General features: G+C 25.4%; 1 protein-coding gene across 8 annotated transcripts in view; it reads left to right on the plus strand.

The window, feature by feature from the left end:
* The first annotated feature begins 137 nt into the window (after positions 1–137).
* LOC111680794 (dedicator of cytokinesis protein 9) overlaps positions 138–19339 on the plus strand; it is a 39155-nt gene continuing 19953 nt past the window's right edge. For 4 of the 8 annotated variants that reach the window (XM_046945755.1, XM_046945735.1, XM_046945760.1 and 1 more), the window contains exons 1-3: positions 138–284; positions 1695–2174; positions 11467–11517. In XM_046945755.1, coding sequence (XP_046801711.1) covers positions 2076–2174; positions 11467–11517 — 150 coding nt within the window. In that variant the 5' untranslated portion in view covers positions 138–284; positions 1695–2075. Of the gene's footprint in view, positions 285–605; positions 787–1694; positions 2175–11466; positions 11518–19339 lie in introns of those variants that run through there. The other 4 variants (XM_046945770.1, XM_046945769.1, XM_046945778.1 and 1 more) reach the window with 2 other exon arrangements.

A 19339-nucleotide genomic window follows, 5' to 3' on the forward strand; every position in this document is an offset into this window, starting at 1 on the left:
CAGCGATTTTTTATATGCTCAAAGAAAAAAGGTCTGGCAACCTCATTAGTTCTGACTTCTGTCGCAATAAAGTTGGCAACACAACCGATTACTACATTTTCTGACATTTCGTATTTTTTGTTTTAAAAATTTCAGTCGATTTTTACGCGTCCGCAAAACAGGTTCTAATTTTGGAGTGTTTGTACGGTCGTTATTTGTTTATGTATCTGCTTCATTCATAAATTGTATATTTTCCAATAGTAACAAAGTTTTTGTTATTGTTTTTTGTCGATTTTTCGCTACACGTAAATAAATTAATATATTTGTGTTATTTTTTGCTTTCGTTATAATATTTAATAAAAAAAACAAGTGAAATTTTTAAATAAAAGAAACAAAAATTGCATGATTGTATTAAAAAAAATACAAATAAAGGAAAGAAGGTGCAAAAAGTATAAAATTTATATGTGTGTGTAGGTGTTTTGAAAGGAATGGAATAAATTGTAAATAAATTTATTGAAAAGAATTGTGAATGAAATAATATTCTAATAAATGAATATATTAATAGATTTGCTTTAAATCTAAAAACAAAGAATAAGTGTAAATAAACAAATTTTATTTGCAATATATACACAAAAAAATATGCTAAAAACAAGTGTGTATAACAAAATAGTAGAAAAAAGCCGCTAAGGGCTTTAAATAAATTGAAAAAAAAAAAACACCCTTTGCAAAAAGATAATACAAATTTACAAGTGTAACAAATATAAATCTGAATAAATTACATACCTATATGATATTTAAATAAAAAATGTATGTATTAAAAAATCAGACGCAAAAAAAATATAAAAATAGGTATAATTTAAAGGATTACACTTCTCTGTTAAATGGATTAAGGATTACTCATCACGTCACTATCATTATCAGTGTTGTCAAATAGTTTTTTGCTATTTGTCTGCAAGGGGAATTCAGTCATTATGAAAGTATATAGGAATTGATTCTGAAATATATTTACTTATATATAATTCAGAAAGAAAAATATAGATTTTTTATTAATAAAATACAGAGTACATATTAAGGAAGAATAAAAATTTAAATATCTGTATAATGCCCTAAATTTTGAAATATTAACACATTTAAAACTAATTTTGGCTCAATGTTATTAAAATTTATAAGTTTAGATATATATACATAGGTATCCAATTTTGATATTTAAATTCCAGCCCCTAAAATTAATTAGTAGTTTCAAAATTATATGATAAAACATTTTGAAAAACTAAATATTTCTTCAGGTACTAAATTTTCAACACTTTAATAAATACAAAAATTTTCATAAAATGTTAATAAAGAAAAAGACATTTCTAAATGCATATAAATAAAAATTCCAAAATAAAATAATTTTCAAATAAAACCCATTTAAATTGTGAATAATTTGAAGTTCTAGGTAAAGGTAGTAAAATTCTTAAAACTCAGCATATTTTATTACCCTAATTAAGGCACAGAATATTTGGCAGAATCGATGTGTTAAAAATTAACAATCTCTTTGAAATTAATTTTTACATATTTGTTTTAAAATAAACAAAATATTTTTAAGTAATTAAGTGCTAAATCAAAAATTCCCTTTAATTTGTCAAATCATTTATTAACTTATTGGCTACACTGAATCATAAATAACAACGAAAGCATCATTATCATCCTTTTTTACCTTTATGTTTTTGCAGTTCTTTTGATTTCATTATTAAATACAACTCCAATAACAACAACAAAACCACTAAAACGAATAAATGTTAATAAAAACAAAACAGTAGCAAATAAACATAAAATAAGAAGAAGAATCTTCTTTCGCATTTTCCCACATCACACGGTTTTCATAACAAATTTGTTGTTGGCGTTCTTTGAGAGTAAAAACAAAGAGTGTGTAAAATTTGTGCGTGTGATTTGTTGTTGTTTTTATTTTTGCATACAAATAAACTAGAATCAACTAAAAATAAATTTTCAAAACAAAAACAAACCAGGGGAAAGAGTTAACAAATACTTGCTCTTCCCTTTATTATTATTGCTGTGTTGATGTGGCGTTGTTTTCACAGTAAGACGTAAACATAATGGCAGAACGAAAATTTACCCGGGCCTTAAATAAGCCGGGTATGGCTGCTCAATTGCGTGAGACTGTATCACAAGTTGTACGAGAGAGTGCAGTGTTGGTAAGTTTTGTTTCAATTTTACATTTTTTTATTTAATTTATTTAATTATTTGTCATTTATTTTATGAATAAACATGCAAACACTTTTTTTTGCGAAATTCCACTTCCACCAAAAAGGGTGTGTCTCACATTTTATCAACCTTTTATCAAGTTTGCTGCAAATTTTATACACTTTTTTTATGTTGACATTTGCTATTGGGTGTCGTTACTGGAAATTTGTTTTAGTGTATGTTGAACAAAAAAAAAAAAAAAACATAAAATTACAGACTGTATTCAAAAGATGCATTTGGCAAACACCTTCCTTATATGTATGTGTGCCATTTTTTGTTTGTTTTTGCAATAACAACTTTATGTCATGTTCAGTCATATCCATATAAAAAAAGTTGTTTATTTATCATACATTTGTGTACAGTAAGTAATTTTATTAAATAACATAAATTTATGCAGATACACACACTTGCGGAAAGAGTGCAATGACAGTAAAAACTATTTTGACATTTGTTTATTTTGCTTAAAGTTTTGAAAATAATTTCCTTTTCTTTAAGTCAAATCTAAAAGTGTTTTACTGTTTTTTTGTCGTAAGCAAAACAGTAGTCAGTATTTTGACCTTTTTACATGAAATTGATAAGAAATTTGTTAAAAGAACACAAACGCCCTGACAACATGGAATTTGTAATAACATTTTGTAATTTATAATTGAAATTTAACCAATAAGAAATGAATTGAATTTGGTATATTTTATAATGATTTTTCATAGTGAATATTTTATTACTATTTCAATTTAAGCTTTATATAAATTTCTGTTAAGCCCTTTTCAATCTTTACGATTTTATTGTTCATTACTATAGGGCGTAAATTTGATTTGTTTTACAATTAATATTCAAGTCACGTTTAAGTAATTATAAGGGCTCAAATTTAATTATGTTCAATTATAGTAGTTTTAAGGCATGAACTTGAGAGGTCAACTCCAAATAAATAGAAATTAAAACATATTAAATAATAATAATACAATTGAGCCATTTTCCTATAATAATGATAGTGGTAGTCTTTTTATTTAATAAATTATAAATTAAAGCCACAATAAAGACTTTGTCTTGTAATAATTTTGTTAACAAATCAAAATTTCTTTAAATTCAATAAATATTTACTTTTTTAAATGTATATTTATTTAATTTATATACAAATTATTTGTAAAAAAATTTAAATACAACTTTTCAAAATTTTTGTTTGCAGTTATGTGCCGTTACATGCCACCTTAGAATCTAAAAAGTCATGGTTTTAAACTTTTAGGATCTTTATCATAAACTTTTATAAAAGGCAGTTAAAATTCAAATATGTTTTAATTTATTTATTTGTTTCGTATTAAATCGTAATATACACCAAAATTTGTTTTGTATGAAACCTTTTAAATGCTATTTTCTTTTTTTATTTGTCATTTGCTCTGGTAAAGGTCTGAAATTACTGTATATAGTGTTTTATTATTTATCATTGCATATTTTCTAATCTAATTCTAGTGTAATCATCCAAACGGAAGTTATTTAAATGAAAATATGTTTAATGGCAAAATTAGAAAACCAGTCATGTTTTTGAGTCATTCGATAGTTGTTGGAAAAATTTGTATTAATAAAGTTTTTTTTTCAAGTTTTGGACTATTATCTATAATATGGATTATAATGTAAAGACTTGTCATCTGGACATAAATAGTTCGGTTTAAAGTCTATTCTATAGTGTGGACTATTTTAGGTTAGTCTTGTCTATGGTCAATTGTCTGGTTTGAACTATATATTGTCTACCCTATTTATAATTCCATACTTTTCTATCTGGACCGGGCTCGGATCCACGGAGGGAAAAAGGGACATTCTACGCCCTTCCAAACCAAAAACATTAAAATGAGGGAAAAGGAAAATAACAAAAGTTCAAAATATTTGGATTACAGTCTGTATAGACTTTAGTCTAGTCTATAGCTTAGCCTATAAACAGATTTATAGTATAGTTTGTGTTGTTCTCTAGATTATTATCTGGGTTAGAGTCTAGTTTATTGTTTTAACTCTAGTTTTGACTATGGTCTAAAATGCATTAGATTTCAATAGCAATTTTCTGTAAAAATATAGAAATTGAAAAACATTTGTTATAACAAGGAAAACCGAAAACATGCTCTAAAAAAGTGTTTTAAGCGCCGTAAAAAAACTCAAAATATACTCTTAAAATTTAAAAAATATGCTCTAAAAATAAGATTTTTCATTATTTTTTAACATTGAGAAGCTCAAAAAGACAGAAATTGTAAAGAAATAATAAATGTTTAGTGTCATATTTCATCCTACAAGATTTTTTATAATTGATTCATCTCATAGTTTGAAGAACTAGTTTAATAGAATTCCGTTTTACGTTCAAAAAACATATTTCAAACGACAAAGTTTGACACATTTCTACCAATTGTATTCATAGCTTCTAAACTGACATTTTAATCGGTGTTGTCATAAATTCCAATAATTAGTTTTTTAAACTATAAAAATGGATTGGTCTCATTAAATCAAAAGTAATAGGTTTTATGTCTGATTTAAAATGTAATGCCTTATTGAACAAAAAACTATAACATTGGTTTTCGTGAGAGTAATGTATTTTTTGCAGTTTTTAAGTTAAAAATAAAAAAATTAAATATTATTTTTTTTAAATAAGGTTTTGAAAATGTACAAAAACGAAAAAAAGCGAAAACATCAAAATATGCATTAAAAGAGTAAAATATTCTCTAAAAACTCGAAAATATGCCTTAAATATGCTAATAAAGTCAAATCATGCAAAATTATGCTCTTATGGGTAAAATATGCAAAAATATGCTCTAACAAATCGATGCCAAAATTCTTAAATTGGTCTGAAATATCTTATCCATGAGTCCATACGACGCACCACAAAAAACATGCATTTGCATATTTTGGTTTCCCTGGTTATAACATTCCAAAAAGCCACCTTAAAAAAAGTTGTTATAACCATTACGTAATTGATTTAATTAAACAACAAATTTTCAACATTTTGTTTACAATTAGCAAATAATCCACTAACAGCAAACAAACTTCTAAGTATTTTACATTATTACATATTGACTCATTTTAAAAATAGCCAGCAGCTACTTGATAATTCTATTATTATTATTTTTATTATTTAACATCTGTGTCTTGTTAACCAAAAATTCAAATATAAACAAAAAAAAAAACAACAAAAAATAATTTACAAATTATTGTCATTTTTCAAACATCAACAAGTTGTCAACGTTTTATGTATGTATTAATGTGCGAAAAATGCTGCGGCGTTTTAAAGAGCACTTTTGTTGTTATTTTTTCTAGCGGTCACATACCGTTTGTAGTTTAAAATTAAATTTTTAATAAAACTTTCCAATGTTAATAATAAAAATCATTAAACATTAAATTGTATAAAGCACAAAATAAACAAACAATGACATTTCCCAGAGTCGTCTAGGTATAATAGATGGGAAAGAAAGAAACAGATACAGATAGAATAAAAAGTTTATTAATTGTTGACACGCAGAGATGAATTACAATTAGTACGACTAGCGACAAATTGTATTATTTTATTTATATATGGACATAAATTAAGACTTTAAAGTGTGATAATAAATGTTAAGGCCGCTTTTTTGTTTGATTTTACGATTTCCTGGTACCGGCTTGGTTTATTACGGTTTTATAAACAAAATTAGAATGTTTATTTTTTTAGTGATTAAATTTGCATTAAATATTTTAGCTTTTTTAACAACTTAATTCGAAAGCACTGACAGCTTTTTTTTAACAACTTAATTTGAAAGCAGTGACTGTGAATTTCAATTTAAATCGTGCGACGTAACCAAATATACTATTGAAGTTTTGCAAGCTTTTTAATGTTTATAGTCATATTTTCTATAATAAAAAGTTATAAGTTCTTACTTTTACACCTATTCAGCGTCTGCAGTTTGTGGTTGAAATTGCAATTGCTTACATATAATACCCAAAACATGTTGTTAGTTTTTAATATGTATTATAATTGATTTTGTTTTTATTCTGTATAAAAAATATTGTATATTCATGTGGAGATACAGCAGCAGAATAACCTTGACCATACAATTTTATTCTATATTCTATATATGACTGACAAATACATGATACATATAAGAAGAAATTATAATCAGATGACCTCTCAAGATAATGAGTCGCCTTGGGAATATAAACAAATTTTAAATTTTTATAAAATTTGTTTAGAAAAATTTTAAATATTTTATTTAGTTTTTAAATTTCATAGTTTATGGTGAATCATGGCGGAAATTTTAAATTAAAGTAAAAAATTATTTGAATATTTTTAACAAATTGTTTTACTATTTGTAAACAAACCTTTTGAAATTGTAGATAAATATTAAAGTTTATTTTATTTTATTGTTTGTTTTATTATTTTGGCGTATATTTTTTTACACAATTTATACATATTCAAAACAAACTTAAGTTGGTACATTTTAATGGTTTTACTGCAATACTTTTTTGGGCGTAACAATTTGGCGGGCTTTTCCAAAAACTTATAATTTCGAATAATTTTTATTTTATTTTCTAAAATTATCTTTATTAGTTTTCTTTAAAGAAATATTGGAATTATGCCAAACATAAATAATGTAAATTTTAAATAAACACTTATAAACATTTACCCCCTTATTCACAAACAAAATTTTTATTTTATAAATGGTTTATAAATATGATTTTGTATAGATTTTTTAAAACAGTGAATAAAAATTTCGTACTTTCGCTGAAAAAAATACATACTTTAAAATAGTAGTCGGCGATATTAGCCAACACGGGCTGAAAGATCTTGGAAATTGATGTTTTCCCAATAAGAATTTAAAAAAAAAATTATAAAATTACATACAAAATTGTAAACTTTATCCTTTAACGTTTTAAAAGTTGTATCTGTTTTTTGGTAAAAATTTATATAAAAGTGAAAACTGTTCAGAAAGCCCTGCTACCTATTCAAAATTTTATTGATAATTGTTCCTTTTTGTTTAACAAATTTTAATTATAAATATTAAAAAAAATAATTTGTAAATTATAAACATTAGTAATTCTTAAGAAAACAACAATATTATTGTTAAAAAACTCTTTTGTGTAAAAAAAAGATTTTTGTTTATAATTTATAAAATTTATAGAAATTCTCATTTAACAACCAAATAAGAGGAAAATTATTTGACCATAAATTTTAATTAAATGAACATTTAAATAATTCGCTAGAAAACAACAACAAGAAGATCAACTAAAAAAACAGCAATAACAACATAAACACTCCAATACAAGGTCAAAAATAACATTTATGAACACTAGATGATCGTTTGTACATATTTTTTACTTTATAAAACGTGTATACATTGTCTGACGTATTGAATGAGTAGACTTCACACGTTTTGTGTATGAAAGCACAAAATAAAAAACAAAATAATATTGGTTTAAAACATATGTTTTATTTTTAAGAATATAATAATCATAATATGTTAAAAAAAAACTAAATAAACCGGAGTAAAAATATAAATATTTGTATATCATTAAGCGAAAAGGTGAATTGTTTTCATTTAATTTTTCAAAAGAAATTGATTGCAACATATGGGCAAGTCACAGTATAATTAAGAATTTTTGTAAAAAAAAGTTTAGTTAGATTAAATTTAATGCCAATGATCTAAAAACACAATTTTCGTGTAAAACGAAGCATCGATAAACTCAACTAGTAATACAACGGCAAGCTTGAATAATTTAGTATTTTTGATCTTTTTTCACTACTTTTTGACGTTAAATAATAGATAAGTTTTAAGTACTTTCCATTGAAGTACTTTCCATAATAGTCCATAGCCTCATTCATGAAATAGGCAAACGATTAGTCAATACAGTTAGTAATCCATAGTCCATACTGCATGAACTAGACCATAAACTAGTACGAAAATTAGTTTATAGATTATTAAATGGAATAACCAGTCGGCTAGGCATTAGACTAGTTCATAGATTCATCCATAGAATACTAAACGATTAGTCCATAAATTTGGGCATGTAGAATATTCCATAGACAAGTAAGAATATTAGTTTATATACTAGATCAAAGACTATATAATAGTTCATAACTTGATCCAAAAAATCTAATAGTCAATAGTAATCTATATATTAGTCCAGAAACTATTACGAAGATTAGTTTATAGACTATTAAACAGAATATTCTAGCCATTAGATTAGTCCATAGACTCTTCCACAAAAGAGTAATCGACTAGTTCATAACGTATATAATCGAATAGCCTATATAATTGTCCATAGGCTAGTCCACAGATTAGTACGTAGACAAGTCCATAGACTAGTAAGAATATTAGTTCGTATACGAGATCAGAGACTATATAATAGTTCATAACCTGATCCATAAATTTGACTAGTCAACAGTAATCTATAGATTAGTCCATATCCATATTAAACATAATAGGCTAGCCATTAGACTAGTCCATAGACTCTTCCATAAAATATATAACTGTATAGCCTATAGAATTTTCCATAGGCGAGTCCACAGATAAGAACGAAGACTAGTCCATAGACTAGTAAGAATATTAGTTCGTACACTAGATCAAAGACTATATAATAGTCCATAACCTAATCATAACAAAGATTAGTTCATATAATATTAATTAGAACAGCCACTCGGATAGCTTTTATACTAGTACATAGTCTCATACATAGAATATTAATTAAAGAACACATAGAATTGCCCATCAGGGTTGTTCAAGACCCCTCTTCCCGTAATGTTTACTTCTATTCAATAGGACTACTTGGTGTCAAAGTTCAAGAAATATTTAGTTTCTTATATTGAGAGTGATCTAGGTCAGTAAAAGAATAAAAAATTTACTTCAAATTCCCCTAAATTTCTGTTTTACCAAATTTTGCTGTAAGAAATTTTAAAAACTTTTAAAATTCCCCATATTTCATAACAATATTCTCCAGTTTAAAAAAGTAATTAAGAAAACCCATCAAATATTTTACATGAAATGGTTTGTCACAATCTTTAAATACTTTTCCAGTTTTATTTACATTTGCGGAAATTCTAAACACACGCAAACACACACAAAAATCCAATTGTTTGTTTAACTTAAACAACGTCTTTTAACTACCTGACAGGTACTGAAAAACAAACAAAACAAATGTATTGCTCAAACTTTCTTTATTCACAACTTTTTTTATCTTGCCATAAATCAAACCACGTGTTGAGTATTTGTATTTTTAATAAAAGTACCCACACACTATTTAAGAACTCGACGAATTTTATTATTTTAGTTGTTTTAAATTTAAACGTGAACTATTGGAATATTTATTAATTATGTTTAAACATAAATTTGTTTATTCTTATATCAAGTTAAATGACATTTTTAAGTAACATTTAACATTTTTTCAAGGTTATCTATTAATATGATTTTCATTTCTCATCTTGTTATTTTTTTAAATATTTTTAATGTCAACTTTTATTTCCTTTTATTGCAGTTTTACTGTTTATTTTCTAATGTTATTCTTATGGTTTTGGCTTTACAAACTTTTTTGTAGTTTTATATTTTTTTAATATTTATTATAATTGCGGTTAATCGTTTAATCTTTTAGTTTAAAAACGGTTATATCAATAATAAATAAGCAAATGAAGCTTAAAATTGGTTTTAATTTATAAAGGTTAATGTTTTTGTATTAAAGTTTATAATTTATAATAGTTTTTTTAAATACAACGTTCTAGTATTTAATATATACATTTTTAACGTTTTTGAAACGTGATTACTTTTGTGGGTTAAAACATAATGAAAGCAAAGCGAAAAATCGTCAGGCGGCATGACAACGATTGTGTGATCGAGTTATTTATGTATTTTTATTAGTTTAAGGTAAAATAACTCTGTCGATTTCATAATGGTTATCTGTGACTAAAACTTGAAACAGTTTTGAGTTGTTTTAAAATCGCTTGTATTTTGGGAGATTTCGTTAATTCAAACTTTATATTAAGATATCTCTAAGAAGGAAAATCATATATTAATTTTAAGTTGTTAGATTAGACTTTCAGTTGATATTATAACTTTTATATAAAGATATCTCTAAACAGTTTTGAGTTGTTTTAAGATCGCTTGTATTTCGTGAGATTCTGTTAATTCAAGCTTTAGATTAAGATATCTCTAAGAAGGAAAACTATATATTAGAGGTAAGGCCTTAGTCTTAAAGTTGTAAAATTAGAGTTTCAGTTGATATTATAACTTTTATAAAAATATATCTTTAAGCAGAAAAACTATATATTAGAGGGAAGGCCTTTATTTATAAGTTGAAAGATTAGACTTTCAAATGACATATTAACTTTTATAAAAAAGATGTCTCCTCGTTGTATTAAACATCTCAAATATGGGCGAAAACTTTAATTTATGAAATTTTATGAGTTATCCTAAAAAAGCAGAATTTCGAGGTCCGGATTCTACATTTTAAAATTTAGTTGGCCTGTATCACTGTAAATATAAATTTTATTTGTCTTATGTTATATTCATGCAAACTTTAAAGCGTATAAGACATATCTTTTTAAATTTTAGGACACCATATCTTGAAAACTTAATGTGAAGGAAAAATTTGGCCTGAGTTATTGCCAATCGATCTTCTTCTTATATGTCAACTCTTATATTTTTATGACGTTTTTAAACAATATTTGTCCATCGACGTTTGAAGCATTTCCCTAGGTCCTTTTGTGTGTGACTTGTAAACAATGTGGTAAACAAGATAAATAAAGTTTGTCAACCGTTAAGTGTTGAATTGCTAAAAACTTTCAACTTGTTTAGGTTGCAAACAAAATCAGCCCCCTCCCTTTAAAACTTTATAAAAATTTAACATGATCAATCATATAATTTTATATTTTTTCAGTGTTTACTTATTACTCCAATTTCTTTTGCTCATGTGTGAAATTGTAAAAAAAACAAATTTCACCTGGTGAAAATATTGCTTTTAAACTGATTTATATCTTCTATCTATCTACACATTTACTTGGTAATTAATTTAACTGACTTGGCAAACTAAGTTATAACACAAGCCAAACTAAAGTAAAATATTTTTGATATGAGCTTATTTAATTAGTTGTTGCTATTTAAAACTGCTGTTAATGATAATAATTTTGTATTAACCATAACATTTACATATATATTATTATTAAATTAATCTTTACCTTTCATTCTTTTTTATTGTAAAAAAACGCTAAACATGCATTTAACATCATCAACTTAATTTGGAAAATTATATCAGATGAAATATCCAACAAACAAACAGCATCGTAATACTGGTAGCGAAAAATGGGTAATGTTGGAATGAGTCATTGTTCTTTCTTTCATTCTTTAAATAGAAAATTTTATTAAATTTCCTTTTATGGTTAGTTAAAGTGAAAACTTTATTATGCAAAAATTTACAATTTATAAAGTGTTTAAAATGTTATAAAACATTTTTGTTATATTTCTTTAAATAAAAATTTGCATAATTGAGTTTTAAATGTTTATATTTTTTCAGTAATTTTACTATATATGTGGTGTTATTAAATATTTTTAATATTTCTCGATTCATTTGCTTGGATTTCATTACTACTTGTTGTAAATTTTTTTACTCTTTAATCATTGTTTTTATTATTTTCTGGTGTAAAATTTCTACTTATTTAGGCGTTTTATTTATAAATTCCTTTTTTTCCATGACATTTTTTTTGATAACAAATTATTATAATAATAATTTTTTTGCACACAACGGCTTGAGACGTCTTTTGTTTTGTTTGTGTTTTTCTTTATAGATGATTCAAAATTGAGTCACTTAAAACAGCCCCTTACATGGTTACAAGGTTTTTTACTTGTTGTTTTTATCATTTAAATATTTCCTTTCTGAATGTGGCATGTAATTTTTTCCTCTATAGAAACAGCTAGCGGCAACTAAAGTTCTCACTTTTATATGCCACAAATTTGTTATGAAAGTGAAAGCCTGTTTTTTGTCGTTAGCTGTCGCTTTAATGTATAAGGCAGGCATGGAAAATTTAAATTTTAAAATTGTACAAACTTAAAACCAAAAATTGCACTTATAAGTTTTACACCAAACTAGACAGGACTATAGCCTAGACAATAGAATATACAATAGAATAGACTATAGACTAGACTATAGACTAGACTCTAGACTATTGACTGAGCCATAGGCTTGACTATAGACTAGGCTAAAGACTAGACTTTAGAATAGACTATCTACTAGATTTTAGAATAGACTAGACTATAGACTATATTAAAGACTTGAGTTTAGAATAGACTAGACTATATACATTATTACAGGCTAGCCTATAGTCTAGAGGCTATACTATAGACTGGACAATAGACTAGACTATAGCCTAAATAATAAACTAGACTATGAACTAGATCATAGGCTATATTATAGAATGTACCATAGACTATAATTTATACTATAGATTAGACTATAGACTATAGATTAGATTATAAACTAGACTATAGACTAGACTATGGACTATACTATAGACTAGACTAGAGTATGGTCTATACTATAGAAAAGACTAGACTATAGACTAGACTATAGACTAGATCATAAGCTATACTATAAACTGCACCATAGACTGGACTAATGACTAGACTATAGATTAGACTATATATTAGACTATAAACTGGACTATAGACTAGACTATAGAATAGACTACATACTAGACTATAGACTAGACTATAGATAAGACTATAGATCAGACTACACTATAGAGTAGACTAGACTGCAGCTTATGAAAGGTTTATAAGTTAAAGAAAGTACCCAGTAAGTCGCGGTGTACCGTGAAAAAGGTCTAAAGTACTGAATTTTCCATGCCTGATGTATTAGTTTTTGTTCATTATTGTTGTTTGTATTAAGACTATTTTTCTTAATGTTTATACTTCTATTAACATTTTCCTCCTTTTTGTCCTTGTCATTCTTTTCATTGAATTTATGTCATTTTACTTACCACATTAAGTGTTTTTTTTCTATTTATATAAAAATCAATTTCTACTTTTAAGGCTGTTTATAAAATGAATTATGTATAAATTAATTATGAAATTTAAAATTAAGTTAACTTCTAAAAAGGTGCTGGAAATAGCCTAAGCATAGAAGATAGTATAAATTGAACAAAGACCTGTTGTAAATGTAATAATTCCATGTTTAAAGAGTTATTTTCAAGAACTAAACTATTATTTGCCTAAATTAATTTGGACCTAAAAACTTTGACGAATAGTAATCATTTTTATCCGATTTAATGTTTCAAATATTGCAACAAAGACATGAACATATTGTTTTTATGTCAGCCCTCTCAACTCCCCTAAATACGAAATATATTTCAAATCAAATTTATTCCAGATTCGCAAATTTTTGCTACTGAAAATATGCTTTTTGGCATACATGATGTTATTTTATAATTAAAAAATAAACAAAAAAACTTTTTTTGTTAATAAATCTCTTTTTTATATTATTGTGATTTTATGTGCACTAAAATTTATTTATTATTTGTTAAATCAGTAAGTCAGTCAGTCACGCTATATAAATAAATTAAATTTGATGAGATTCGTTAAAGGCAATTCTTTACAAAACAAAAATAAATAAAAAATAAAAAACACACAAAAAATACATACAATATACACAAATAAAATTATTGAATAATTTAATGTTTTGCAAATTAGTGTCAGGTTATTTCCATAACAAAAAAAAAAAAAAGACAGTAACAGCAGCCATTTAATGTGAAGATACATTTTGAAATATCTTCCATAAAATGTACTTGTAGATATGCTTTGCGGTTAAATAAAAACAAAACTTTTAAATAAATTAAAAATGCAAAACATAACATAAAATTTAATTAAAGAAAAGTAATAAAATCAAAAAATCTAACGTTAGAGATTGATTTCTAGAAATAGAATTTTATTGAATTTTGTTTTAGAAAAGTTTTGACTCTAAGAACGTGTCTAGGTTTATTTGAAAAATAATGTTTTCTATTTTTTCCTTAAAAAAGCCTGGAAAACGTTTATCATTTAGTTTTCATTTATTATCTGCTTATTTTCAACAAACACTTTGCAAAGGTTTTCAACCAGTTTCAAACTAAATTATAAATAAAAACTTAAATTCACTATTTTACACATATGTACATACCTATCACCTCTTGACAGATGGCAACAAGTTTCCCATAGAAACTAGTTATCCAAAGAGGAGCAACCAGCTCAACATATTAATAAACTATGTATATAATTTTAATAATACAAACAATTTTTTTGCAACTTTTATGAGTATTTTTATTTGTTTTCTTCCTCCTTTATAATCATCATCATAATCACCATCATGCTGTAATACTTGAATGAATGACATTTACTTGATGTGAATGTTCAAGTAATCGAGTATTCACATAAAGACGAAGGCATATGTGTATGGATGAATGGAAACAACTACATTCGTTTATTATTTAGACGTTACCCCGTATTCATTAAATTTAATGGAGAAAAATCAAGCCATAACAAACGAATATAGTTGGCGGAAAATTCAAACATTAGGCCAATTACACAAGAAATTGTAGTTTTGTAAATAGTGAGTCGTCCCTCTATCGGCGAAGTTTCATTTTAGTAACCCATAAAATCAAAAAACTTATGTGTTAACGAGGACTACATTGGTATGACTACATGAACTATATAGTTAAAAACTATTAAAACAATTACAAACATATGTTTATTGCTTGACTTTGATAATTGAAAAATAGAAACTGGAAGAAATTGTGACGTTAGTCATTTATTAACTTATTTCGTACGTGAGTTCTGTGCGTCATTTACATATTAAAGTGTTCATCACGTGTATATATTTTTTTATTTAATGTTGTATGAAGTCTTACGTGTTTCACTGTCTACCATATAAATGTATAATTTTTCATTTTCTTTAATTAGCTGTGTCTAGTCTTATAAACATTGTATCATGTTTTAGAGTTATTTAATGCATTGCTATTTAAATTTTAAAATTTATTTTGTAATTTAAAATTCTGAAAATAATTTATTTTAAAATTACGCATAATGTCTTTATGATGTCTGATATTAATTAACAAAAACTATAATGATAATGTGCATTTATATGCATATTAAGATGCAATCAATTCTTCAATTTTGGAATTATTTACATGTACTTTTTAAAACTACCGAAGTGGACTGTAGTCTAGTATATAGTCTAGTCTATAGTCTAGTCTATAGTCTAGTCTATAGTCTAGTCTATAGTCTAGTCTATAGTCTAGTCTATAGTCTAGTCTATAGTCTAGTCTATAGTCTAGTCTATAGTCTAGTCTATAGTCTAGTCTATAGTCTAGTCTATAGTCTAGTCTATAGTCTAGTCTATAGTCTAGTCTATAGTCCAGTCTATAGTCTAGTCTATAGTCTAGTCTATAATCTAGTCTATAGTCTGGTCTAAAGTTACCCTTTTGTATTGTTAAATGGAGGTGTAGTTTGAAAGTCGTCAATATTTTGTGGCCCGAACTCATTCAATAACATAAAATTAGTTCTCTACTTCAATTATTTAATTTTATTAAACGAAACAATTGCTCGAAAGGAAATACAAAAAAAAAAAAAAAAACAAAATGAAATGTGTCTTGAATTTCTTGTTAATAGCTTTTAACAAATTTTATAACTATTTTTATATTTGGATATTTTTAATAGATTTTTATTTTATTTTGATTTTATTTTAGATCATTTTAAAACTCTTCAGGCAGGAATTTAGCATTAAATGATTAAAAACAAGTTTGAATTGAGTTTTTTTTTATAATACTCTTCCAAAATAAAATGACGTAATGTTTTATGTTGTATGGATGTATTTAGTATTGAATGTTGTTAAAAATGTCAGTGGGTACAGAATCCACTTCACTACAACCTACCACACAGAGTACAGCCAAAGGTGTGGAGATTGTGAAAATGTTTAATCTTTTAGTTCTTGTAAGTATTTTAAAGCATATAAAATCAAAAAGGTTAAAAATCTTTATTACAAAAAAATAATTTTATTTTAACTCACAAAGTTTTTTATAATTATTACTTTATTATTTTTCAAATAAACTGTTTATTAGATTCAAATTTATAGATTTTTCTAATTACTATTGAAACTTTATCCTTTACAATTTACTAATAATCTAGAATATTGCGGTTAATATATAATTTCAAAACTATAATATTTTTTAAATAGTTAAATTAAAAAAGAAAAGAGTAAAAGTGGTAGTGAATAATTTTGCATAATTAAATATTTGCGAACAAATTAATAGCAGTAGATGCAAAACAAGTTTTAAGTTTCAAAATTTAATGGTTTCTAACAAAAACTGTTATAGTTTGGAATAACTCTATGTTTTTTTATAAAAAAGTTAATTTATTTCTATTTTTAATATATAAAATCAAGTTTATTAAAATACCAAAGACGATTATAATTTAAATAATTTAAACTTTATAAAAAAAAATTAAATTTACTTCGATACATTCAATCAGAAATAATTATTAGATCTTAAAGCATTTTTTTCTTACACAGTCAGTTTTCTTTAAAAACTGCATGAATTTTATAACGTTTATTACTATTTAAAACTTTAATTTGAAATCCCCTTTTATGGTGTTTTTTTATTTCATACTTCTTATATATGCTTATGATTGCGTTTTTATTTTTATAACTTTAGCTAAGTCTTGAAATTCTTGCTGTCTTTTCTTTTCATTTAAAAAATTTTTAAATCTTGTCTTAAATGTTTTGAAGTAATAAAAAGAAATGTATTTCTTTTAATTGCTTGCAAGTATAACAAAACGTTTTAACAAATAATCTACTTGTGTGTCACCCATACGGAAAAAAACACTAACAAATACATACATACGTTCAAACGAACGGACAGATAGTAAGACAAGTAACCGACTGACCCATCATTTCGACACACTGACTGTCGTTTAGGTATGTGGTAGTATCAGTATGTGAATTTTTTTTAAGCTAAATAGCTAATAAAAAATACACTTCGTAGTGTTGAATTATGGACCAAGACTATAGTCTGGATTCGAAACTATAGATTAGACTCTAAACTAAACGATTATAGTCAAGACTATAAACTTGACTAGACTAGACTATAGACTAGACTACAGAGTAGACTATAGACTAGACTATAGACTAGACTGTAGACTAGACTATAGACTAGACTATAGACTAGACTATAGACTAGACTATAGACTAGACTATAGACTAGACTATAGACTAGACTATAGGCTAGACTATAGACTAGATTATAGACTAGACTATAGACTAGACTATAGACTAGACTATAGATTATACTCCAGATTAAACTATAGACTATACTATAGACTGGACTATATATTTGATATTTTTATAAGAATTCTAAAATATAAAATCTTGTTAAGCGCCTTTAAACTAATATCTTATAGTGTTTTTGACAACATCACATTTTTCATAAGCTGCGAAAGTTGTTTTGAAATTTAAGAATTTTAATTATGATGATTTGTACTTCTTTGGTGGTAATATAAAAGAAAAACTTGCAATTCTTATAATTTTATTTTTATTAAAAAATGTAGTAGTATTTAATAATTTTCATTTAAACATTTTAAAAGTATGACAAATAAAAAGAAAATTAAACAAAAAAAATTTAAAAATGTAAAACAGAAAAGAATAGCTGCCAGCTAGTAAGTAGTCGGCTACTTAAAATTGAAATATGAGTACAAATAAAAATATCAGGTGTATCGAGTTGAAAAAGGCTAGTGGTTAAGTAGGTTTATTTTGAAAGTGAAGCGAATCTGAATAAAACAATACAAAACGAACGTCAAACTAAGTACTCATAAATACTCTTACTCAGACATAATAATACAAATAACTATTATATTTAGTTGGTAATGGCTTAAAATGTACTTCGTACATACATATGTACCACCAAATACTAAATGCCAAAAGATCTCCACCAAGTAGTATGTCTGGTTGGTTGACTGACTGACAGACTTTATGGAAAATTAGTTAAAGCTCTCTGTAACACAAAAAAGTGTTGGAAAGTTACTTTGGTGTTGAATTATAAAAACCAATTTTTAAAGGTTGCTTAACAAAAAAGTTGAAAAGGTTAAACTGGTTGCAGCAGAGGATTTGTTAAATGAAATTAAATGGGAAATTACAGAAATTCAGTTGTTATTTTTTTTTATAAATTTAAAAATGTATATGTGTATTTGTTAATTAAAAAAGATTTCAAGTAGACTACACCCTGTTAAATATTATTTATGCAAGATGTTTTGATTCCATTACCGTTGACAATTCGCCACAATTGTACAAAGTATGAATGCTTGGCAATTTTAAATGTAAATGAAATTTAATTTTTTTCTTTAACCCCAACATATAGAATTAAGATGCTGCATGATTTATGTATGAAATAGAAAAACCTTTCATAAAGTGCTATGTTGTCTATCTACTTCAAAAGATGAGACACTAAGAAAACAACTTTTATATGATAAACTTTTGAAATGCATATGAATTGGAGATTGTTGTATATATTACATTGTATCTTTTTAGACATTGTGATAATACATTTTATTTTTATTTGATCTTTAGAAACATATCTTAAAGGGATGAACCATATATAATATAAAACATTTTTAACAGATTTTGAGATGAAAAGTTTAAAAGTTCGATATTTTATTGCAGACAGTTTTTTCTTTAATATATTAAAAGTGGTAAATGGAAATTTTTGAAAAGAATAAGAAATTCTTTTAAAAAATAATTTTGTAATACTTGAAAGTGATCTTAATAGTTTTTAAAGTGACGGCTTCTGTTTCTTTCCTACTCGAAATGTGTGAGAAAACTGTTAAGTTTTCCAGATAAAATTTGACATAATTAAAGATGTATTCATAAATATGTTCTTTTTAAAGTAGTAATAAATTGAAATTACAAATGGATTTTACTCTAGTATATTCTTCTCTACTCTATAGACTAGACTAAAGACTAAAATATAGACTAGACTATATATTGACTATAGACTAGACTATAGATTGACTATAGACTAGACTATAAACTAGACTATAGACTAGACTATAGACTAGACTATAGACTAGACTGTAGACTAGACTATAGACTAGACTATAGACTAGACTATAGACTA

The sequence above is a fragment of the Lucilia cuprina genome, chromosome 2, assembly GCF_022045245.1.
Source record: "Lucilia cuprina isolate Lc7/37 chromosome 2, ASM2204524v1, whole genome shotgun sequence".
NCBI lineage: Eukaryota > Metazoa > Arthropoda > Insecta > Diptera > Calliphoridae > Lucilia > Lucilia cuprina.